This window comes from Parasteatoda tepidariorum, chromosome 4, assembly GCF_982258835.1.
Source record: "Parasteatoda tepidariorum strain Cologne lab strain chromosome 4, Ptep-v5.0, whole genome shotgun sequence".
NCBI lineage: Eukaryota > Metazoa > Arthropoda > Arachnida > Araneae > Theridiidae > Parasteatoda > Parasteatoda tepidariorum.
Window position 1 is genome coordinate 122,202,512 of NC_141758.1, and position 10,677 is coordinate 122,213,188.

The window sequence follows — 10,677 nt, forward strand, 5'->3', positions numbered from 1 at the left end:
ACTATCATAGTCTGTCCAAAGGTATATTTCAACAGTTTCTAACTTTAACGCAGCAACAACTCGTTTCACAAGTTTTGACAGAAGAACAGCGGCACATAACTCAAGTCTTGGGATAGTTAGACTTTTTATAGGCGCGACTCTTAATTTGCTTGTTATCAAACTAACCAAAGTCTCCTTCATTGAATTTTTAGATTTACAGTAGACTTCTGCACCATAACATTGCTTAGATGCATCAGCGAAGGATTTCTACACTTTTTGGAATAGTGATGAATCTCTATATTGTTGATGCTCTCTAGAAATTGATGCCACTCGCGATATTCTTCATCTGGTAAAGAGTCATCCCAGTCCATTTTAATTCTCCACAAACGCTGAAGGAAAATCGTTGCATTTGCTATTACCGGTGCCAATAGACCAATCGGGTCGAAGAGCTTGGCAATAGTGGACAAAACGTCACGTTTTGTGTAAGAATTCTCCAAGCAAACCCTTACTCTGAATAAAAAACAATCTAAAATTGGTTTCCAGGATACACCTAAAGTTTTTGTCTCTATTAACGTTGCAAAATTATAATCACATTCAGAATCTGGTGCTAGTTTCACGTGATTGGCGCAGAGCTTGTGTAGTGTCATGTCAGCACTTTGCAAAATCCCTTTTATTTGTTGCTTGAGCTCAATTGCCTCCTCTAATGTGTCAGCACCGCACAAACAGTCATCCATATAAAAATTATTTTGTAAGACGGGAGCAGCTATGGGAAATTGGTTTGTTCGTCAATTGAGAGCTGTTTAAGCGCTCTTTGCGCTAAGTAAGGTGCGCTTACCGTGCCGTAAGTAACGGTAGATAGTTCGTATATTTTTGGCGGTTCATCTTCATTTTCACACCACACGATTCTCTGAAGATTACACTGATTTGGATTGATTAAAATAGTTCGATACATCATTTTGATATCAGCAGTAAAGGCATATGCATATGTGCGGAACCTTAGCATTTGAGTATATAAGTCCTCCTGAATCACTCCTCCATTATACTGAATATCATTAAGAGATATTCCCTTATCAGTTACTGAAGAACAATTAAATACAACACGAAGTTTTGTCGTAGACTTTTCTGGACGATATATTCCATGATGTGTAGCATAATATGTTACTTCTGGTTCAATTTCCCTAGTAACCTCACTCACGTGTCCCAGTTTTTCATATTCTTTTAAGAAATCACGATATAAATTTAAATAAATTTCATCTTTAGCTAAGCGATTCCACAGCGATCTGAGACGTTTGAGGGCTATATCTTTTGAGTTTCCTAAACATGAGGGATCTTCTTTTAGGGGCATTGAAACAACGTATTTCCCTTCCCTAGTTCTAAAATGAGTATCCGCAAAGTGTTTCTCGCAAATTAAATTTTCTTTACTCTTTGTTATTGTTTCCTCGACATTTTCTATTTGCTGGAATTTTTCTAGTGTTTTATTTAAGTCCTCATCACGAATCAAACCTTTGGTTCATTTATTGAATCTAAATTTCCGGTCACTACATACCCAAATACACTATTGACCAAAAGCGATTGCGAATTTTTTATTTTAATTCTTTCCGACTTTATCAACTCGTAAAATATATTTGCACCCATTTTTCCCGGAATACTAAAAGTGTCATCTGCTAATTACACGAAATTTGAAAAATTGACATTTAAAGTTTTATTCGGAATAAATTTTGTGATTTTTTTAACTGTGAACATATCTAATTCGCTTTCAAATGATATGTTTTTATTTGAAATCGCCACTTTAACACACCCATTTACCATCATAGAAGTATCGTTTAAACAAGAAATCAATGTATTTATTTTTTCGCTCTTAAGTTGCAATTTATTAGCACATTCATTTGAAATTAGACAGGTTTCACTACCAGAATCCAGTAACGCTCTACACATCTGCCATTCCGAATATTTATCCTTTACGAGGATTAATGCAGTACTTAATAAGTATTTGTTTTTAAAACACGCGGTCGCCACAATTTGAGTAGTGTCTACTCTGGGAACGATTGATTCAGTACTTACATTAAACGCGGTTTTGTTTGTGATTTATTTTGATCGTTAATTGGCGCCATATTGGGAGTGGATGAATTGTTTTTAATTTCTCTCGGATAATGTAAAAGTTTGTGAAGAGCCTTTTTACATAGAAAGCAGTTTCTCATTCTGCATATATTAACTTCACATCTGGGGGAAAAGCACTTAAAACAAAGTTTATTATTTTTTACAAACTCGACTCTTTCGTGTACAGACATTCTTTTGAATTGTGGGCAAAATTGCAAAGCATGAGACTCATTGTTTTTACGTAATACACAGTTATCATTTTTTATTTCAGATAAAAATACATTTGTTGCTACTCTCTGTACACTCGAATTATTAACTCTACTTTGTTTATTAAGTTCGTAGCGCTTAGTATTTCCACTGAAAGATTTCGAAAATGTTTCATTTTTGCTTTTACCTTTCGAAGATAAATAAATATCACACTCACGCCCTAATTCATGGGGTATAAAAGATACTTTTCTCCCTCTTTTACACTAATATGAGTCATCAAATCTCTATCGAGAGTACTCATTATTTTATCCGATACTATTAACTCACAGACGGATTTAAAATCATTTACATTACGTAATTGACAATAATATTCAAACGTTGCACTTAGCCTTGACGAAAATTGTACATAATTCTCTGAACTTATTTTTTGTGCTCTTTGAAATTTATTAAAGCATTCTTGTGGTGTAGGGGAAAATTCTTTTAGCACTAAATCTGTGAGTTTATTGTAATTAGTTAACTCTTCTTCGGAAATGTGAACCATTAAACTCTCTCACCTAAAATATTTAAAAGAATTTCACATTTATATTGCTCGGGAACCTCTTTTGTTTTGAATTCCAGCGACTGAAAAAATAAATTATACGATTCTACTCGTGAGGGTATAGTTAAGGTTTTTACGGATTTCAATAAAGTTTCGATCGGATTCTCAGAAACTTTTGCGAGTACGGAATTATGCGATAATTCTTTTTGAACATTAGTTAGCGCTAATTGTTTTGCGCTAATTTAATTCTCTCAAATTCTAATTTAGATTCGGACTTTTTATTTTTTACTCTATAGCATAATCCAGTGCGCATTTAAATAGCTTTTGATCTGTTTTCAATTAAAGTTTTTAAATCGGCAATTTTTGCACCCTCCGGTACATTTAAGTTTAATTCTTCTGCGACGAGTCTTAATTCGTCTTTCTTTAATTTAGTCAAAGACATGTTTATAGTTAAATTCACTTAAATATAAATTTAACTTTCACCTACCTTCTCAGATCGCTGTTAGACGCACTTAAGTTTCAGTTTCGTTTCTCGATCGTACACGTTACACTGAATCTTTTGCACTAATTTTAGCTTAATTTTCACAAAATTCGCTCGTCCATAGATCGCTTACCCTCTCAGGCTTGGGTAAGGACTCAACAACATGCCTCATTCGAGGACACACAAGACTCAAAACACATGCCTCATTCGAGGTTCGTAATACACTCATTAGTTCTTGTTGCTTACATACAAACTGCGCTGCTCGCATACAAACTGAACATGCTCTTTTAATTTATCTTTCATTTTCTTACAGTGAAACAAATTTACTCAAAATAACCACAATACACGGATAAGTAAAAACCAGTTTAAACCTGAGAGTATTTCGCCATACTGTTAAAATTACACTAAAAAACTCACTTGCATTTAATATCTTCAGTGCAATTTCGCTGCACAATTAACTTACCATATTATTTTACAACAGTAGTGGGGTAAATGTCGCTTAGAGATAGGTTCTTGCAAACTTTAAGACCAAAAAATATATTGCAAACACATTTTTTATGATTGCAGCAAAGGGTAACAAGTGACGTCACTGCTAACATATCATTACTAAATTCAAATTTAGAAATTTTAGACTTGAAATTTTTGTAATAAAAAAATCGTTATAGCGTTTAGAATTTCTTGAAAGTAGGACGATGTGGGCTTTCAAAATCTGAAATCTCAATATTTCAAATTCTTCAATCGATAGTGTACTTTAAATATAGCATGCTCTGTATTGCTGTTTCAATCTGCCGTTTTAAATGTATTTTCTAGTACGTACTCTTTGTACACAATTAGAGCTATTCATTTGGTTGATAATGTTAAATTTTGTACTATAAAAACGAGTTTAACAAATTCTCAAATAATACAAAAAAAACTAGATTTGATTTGACATGACTAGATCTGGTTATTTTTCTGTCCGGACTTAAAGTACTTTTTCTGGATGTGACCCCAAAAAAGAACGTCCGTTACATTTAAATATAACGATGCCATTATAAAATTACAAAATCTATAAGACGCAAATGTATAGACAACAATCCGAATTTATAATGTAATGAAAATCATTTTAAATTAGGAAAATCAATACCATACAATATACAGTAACAATGCAATCAAAGTCATTGTAAAATAACCATATTAAGACAATTCGATGTAATGAAATTCATTATAACAATCCAGCACTATGAGGACAGAGCATTTCATGTAAATAATAAAAGTGATAACATATAACTGTCCTAGGATAACTCGATAAGTAAAAATATCAAAAAACAACTTTTAGTGTGGGTCAGTTCCACCTAGCACCACAGCTAGTTTACATAGCAAAGAAAAACAATCGTTTGAGGATCGATTTTTCAAACGATCCAGTTTATAGTTTTCATGTGACGTCATTATTCTTTATTTAATAATAATTATTTTACAAATATTTTAAGTAATTCTATCAGAAAAACAATCTATAATAAAGAAAAGTTAAAATCTTAATATCTTAATGAAGAATAAAACATCGTAAAATATTAATTAAGAATAAAACAAAGATATTCTTTAAGATTTTAACAATTAACGATTATTTGAAACTATGGAGCATTCTTACTGTTTCGATCGTTTTTATTAAAAGGCGCCCATCAAATTCTAAATATATCTTTGATATGAATTTTTATTTTGATAATTTATGTTGATTAAAAATACTGTCTGCGCAGCGTTGGGAAAATATTTTGTATTAAATTGAGGAAAAAAAATATTTCGAAACATCTTCATTCACCACAAAACCGTTCAACAAAATGAGATCTCCACTCAACCGAATAAACTTTCTTGTCTGTTTTCGAGAACATCGTATTCTATAGACTCGAAATCAGGGAACCATCTTACTTTCAGGAAAAAAGAGTTGGAAAAAGAATTTCTTGGATCCTACTTTATTCTTATTTAAGCTTATAACATATTTCAAAAGTTGAAAATCTCTATCGGTGGATAAAAAGACAGACGATTTTGGAAAAAGAATTTAAATGACGAAAGAACCTTTTTGGGCTAAGAATGCCAATGTCCCTGTTATTAGACGCACTATAAAATTCTACGCAAAATCTTAATTATCAGGTTGTTTGCACTTGTTCCTGTATTAGACGATAGATAATATAAATTTGAAGATAGGATAAATATAGACTATTTATTATATTATAAGATCAAATTATTACTGTAATGTTTTAATAATTGCTTTACATTTAAACGTATTTATTTAGGACTTCCTATTTAACCTATTGCATGACACAATGGAACAAATGAAAACCGGAGTAAAAACAAAGATTTTGCATAGAATTTTATGGACTGTAGATTTTATAGAAAAAAGTCTAGACATTATTTTCTTTTTAAGTGATTAACTTTCATAGGAAAATTATAAAATCTTTTAGAGATCTTTGTTTTGGGAAGGGAAAATGTTTAGTGAGAGGAATTGTTAAATATTGGCACTTATGTAAACAAATATGTCTTTAAATGAAAGAAAGTCTCTATAACGAGGGATTGCTTTATATGTCAAACTATTTCAAACTGAGGTATTTCTTTCAAGATACGATTATTTATAATAAAAAATTAGAATGAATTTTTTGAATTCAACTCTAGTGTGTTCTTCACATTTGAAATGTAACCAATCACCTTTTTTTTTAAAGAAAATAGTAGCACAATTTTAGTGAATTTCTGGTGTATCATTCTGTGTTTCGGTACTAATGAAGACAAGAGCTGGACAATATATTGAGAAATACAGATTGTATATCGAGATCACTAATGATGGATTATGCACTAATGATGACTTGTTTCTATCGAAACGATTTTCTATTATATAACTTATTAAGTGTCACGTTATCAAAATAGCAAAGGATGTCTTTTTCAAGCAACGCTATTTAGTTCTGATCACTGTTCAATGAAAGGAAAATTGAATGGTAGACTTCCTTAAGAAAAAGATTTAGTTATAGATAGTTTTAAATGTTGCGCTCTCACATATTCTAGACTATAAGCACAAGAGTTGGAAAACGTACTAATTGCACAGTGAGGACAAAAAAAACAAACCCCATCAATAACTTTTAAACTAATGATCGGATTTTCACGTGCTTGGATTCAAACTTAGTGGGATCACGGGGAGTGATTCATTTGTACGAAATCGGACACAAAAGCGAACTTTCTCTTTTCTGACTGAGTTCTTATCCTCAAAATATCATAAATAACCGCAATTTAGGAAACATGGTCTATAGTTTAATCGGGGGCCTTTCAAAGAGATAGTTCAAATCCCAGCGATGACTGATAGACAGGAATCCAGCTTGCACCGACCACAGTGCCGACGTAAAATATCCTCAGTGGTAGACGGATTAGAGTTCCCTTGCTGTCAGACTAACTGTGGTTGGTTTTCCTCTCCATGCTGGTTAGTTACATCAAAAAGTCCTCCCCGAAATGTCTCCCTATACTTGATACAGGATTGGGTTTAAAATGACAAGACTACCCCTGAAAGCTGAGCATGAGTAGTTGTAAACCCCAAAAAATTGGGTCAGAGACGGTTATAAAATAAAAGAAACAGTTTAATCGGTTGAGTGATCGAAAGTATCTTCATTTTCCATCAAGGTGAAAAATTCCTTCTATTGCTCTAGAACTATTTGTTACATTTTTGTAGTAAAATTACAATCTTGATGTCAAAAACTGTATACCTATAATTGTATGCAATTCCAAATTGTTTCGATACGAAATTTATAATTATTTGTTTAAAAGGAAGTAATATAAGAAAAAGTCAATTCCTACTTACAAAGATTAAATAATTACAATAAAACTAAAATGAATGAAACTGTATTAACATCAAATGTTCAAAATAATTGTATAAATTGAGGGTTTCCAAACTTTGATTAAATGATCAGAGGGATCAAAAGTTATTCTGGTTTTTTCCTCAGTTCAGCTCCCTTATAAATTAGAGCAACTATTTTCTCAAAACAGTTGCAAACATTTGTTATAGCTTGAAAAGCATATTGTTGTGATGATAAATATGTATTTTGTTTTATTTCGTGACTAGACTGCCTCTAATATGCATCATCTTCTAGGTTACCCCATTTAACAGTGACGACAGCCCTGCGACAGTATATTTATCGAGAGTCAATCTTGTTATTTTTGGCTTTTCACCCATAATCGTCAAATAGGTTTTTGTTTAAAACAACTTTTTTTTTCTTCCTTTTTTATTACTACAATATGTGTATTGAGTTGTTATTCTAATGGATTGACCGGTCAGAAAATATTACTAAAGGACAGTTTAATATGTAAAAAAGGCACTTTTGGAAAAGTGTTGATTCATATATATATATATATATATATATATATATATATATATATATATATATATATATATACATCATCAACTGCAATAATTTTGTGGTCGTTATCAACAAAATTTAATTTTTATAACAATATTGTGGCCGATAATTATCGACAATGCTATCATCAAGAGCAATTAATGCACATGTCTGCGTTTCTCAATTCACATACATCCATTCTGCTAAATCGAATTGATTCGAGTGAGAGTAAGTTGTTTCACAATTTCATCCTGTTTGTTTGTTTTTTTTAAAAATAGATTAGCATTGTTCGGATTCTTGATTTAGGTTAGGTAGATTTTACTCTAAATAAGAATAATTAAAATGACTTGAAAATACAATAAAACATTCTCAGGCAATTAAATCGCGCAGTGCTTGTTAAACATAGAGTGAGCCACGATGGCAACGAGAAAACATTTTATCGTAAATATGGAGCGTCATTCTCATAGACAGGATCAACTATTATAGGGCTGTAAACATGCCGTGCGACGGGTAAAGTCCTTCGATACTGGATTAGCACTAGTTATTTGTATAGTACTGTTATATACTTGCATATTTATGTGTGTCATGAGCAGTTAGTAAGAGTGCTAATTTGACATTAGTTTTAATGTTCTGATGCAAGGTAGGCCATGGAAGGTGCTCACTTTGAGTTCGTTCACCACTTCATTTCAGTCAGATCCTTGCTTGAAAATGAGACTTCTTTTTTAGTTACTTACTTCTCATCTGCCATTATGACTTTCGTTACTCATTAACAGGGGCGTACGCAAGGGAGGGGTTTAAACACCCCCCTTGAGCTCAGACAAGATGGCAAAAATAAAAATTTTAGTAGAAATTATGCGGGCTACTATTTTTTAAGACTAAATGTTTTTATTTGCCTTATGTCTACTTTTTTTTCTCACGGTATTTCTCACTGAAAAAACATTTACTATAATAGAGTTGTACTTTTGAAACCAAATTCGCGTGATACTGTTACGGGCTGGCTCCTTTCTGTTCTGCCAGTCGCGATAGTTTTCGAGATTGGCAGTCAGTCATTCGCGAGGTCTTTACGCGATGATTCTGGAATTCTAGACGTTCTGTCGTCTTAGAGACAATTCGAAAATTTTGGAGTTGCGGTGAAAAATTATATAAAAGGGGGAACGGAGTACAGTCGAGTTAGTTAGTCAGACTAAGAGTTATCACTGCCGCTTGTCTTTCGGAGCCTAAATCTGCTTCGTTTTGTCTTAACAAAAAGTTAATTCAATCGCCGAACCCATCGTCGCCACTATTTCGACTAGTGAAGAAATATATTTCTATGCCAATAAATATATGTATATATTTGCTGTTCTTGAATCTTTAGGATGCCAAAATGCAAGAATTTAACAATTTTTAATCATTTTGAGAAAAAATCACGACCTGAAATTAGTGAGGTGACAGCATTTGGTACCAATATAAGTTTTTCTATTGAACAGAAATGTTATACCTTAGAAATGTTATTGAAGAAAACGTTTCTAGCATAACAAAATCTGATGAATGTGAAGTGGCCCTCAAAGTGTTACTTCCCACCCATAGGACATTGGACTTTTTTCAGAAGATATTACATGCGAGAAGATATTACACTATGTTCTTAAACTTAAAAAATCAAATCAAAATTTAACTAAACAATGCTGTCTAAATAAAAAATCAAAATCGTTAGCTGTTTAAATTAGGGAAATAATAGTGCTTTATTACATACTTGAATTTCTTTTAGTAATTTCAGAAAATTATGAACACCCCCCTTGAAAAAATTCTGCGTACGCCACTGCTCATTAAAAATGGTTTAAATTTGAAAACTGCCCTTTTCTCACCAAAATGTCTCCAAAAAAGACATTCACTCAAAAGAAGAAAAAAATCAAATTTATGACATATTCAATGTTAACACTAGATTGCCTGAGGAATTCGTTTTGACTGCTTTTGAATTTCAATAAGAAATGTATACAATGACACAATTTCTTAGAATTTTGTGACTTTTTGAACAACATGTAATTTATTTTATTGTTAATATTTACTAATAACTTGTTACATAACTGTAATTGATTTTAAAGAAATTTATTGACGCATTCACAATCTAGTCATTTTGATTGCCTTTCGGCAATATAGGTATATACTAATTTTCCATCTTTCTAGTGTTAAAAAAATGCACATAGAGATAGTTTTTTGTCATACGATCGCCAAATAGCAACCTTGCTGAGGGTTGTTCACATTTTTCTCCCAAAAATAGCGAAATAGTATAGTTGGATACCACGTGATGGAGCTGGTACTATACTCGTTGAGCCAGATTTACACATCAAAGACACACAAAGAGAAACATCGTTGGCTTCGCAGTCAGGGACGCTCGGCCCGGATGATAGACACAAAAAAAAATGATAATATGAAAGGAAGTTATTTTATAACAAGATGCAGTCATTTAAATTAACGCCTTAATTATTATCGTTGCAGTACACAGAATTGAACTAATTTTTCTGGAGGTTCAGGTTAGGGTTTCTTAAATGGTGAACCTCAATAGTGGTCACAGTTATTATAATAACTGTACAATTAGCATACATATATATATATATATATATATATATATATATATATATATATATATATATATATATATATATATATATATATATATATATATATATATATATATATATATATATATATATATATATATATATATAATATTTTTTTTATCGCAAAAGTTCTATTAGCGATTTCTGCCATAATTTTCCTTTTACTATTTTTAACCGCAAATTTATGCGAGACAAAATCTTTAACCACCATGAATATTGTCTTCTTCTTCGTCAGCGCAACAGCCTCTATGCCTTGGCAGTCTCAATCGCTGACAAACGCCAGCGCCTCCTATCCAAGGCAACCTTCCAATCTCTAATCCTTAGGGTTTTCAAACCATTTTCGATTGAGCCATCTTGTAGGGGGTCCTCCTCTGGAGCGTGACCATCCCCGGGGTTCTTAAAGGTTCACATGACGCTATTTTCAGAGCAGCTTCTCTA

General features: G+C 32.1%; 1 protein-coding gene across 1 annotated transcript; it reads right to left on the reverse strand.

Annotated features, from left to right (window-relative positions):
- Window positions 1-742: 742 nt before the first annotated feature.
- LOC147812672 (uncharacterized) lies at window positions 743-3,531 on the reverse strand. The gene is made up of 3 exons (XM_087162375.1): window positions 3,436-3,531; window positions 2,838-2,904; window positions 743-1,194 (listed from the first exon to the last, which is right to left on the reverse strand). Exons 1-3 carry the CDS (start codon window positions 3,529-3,531, stop codon window positions 743-745), a joined length of 615 nt encoding a protein of 204 aa, XP_087018501.1.
- Window positions 3,532-10,677: the final 7,146 nt, after the last annotated feature.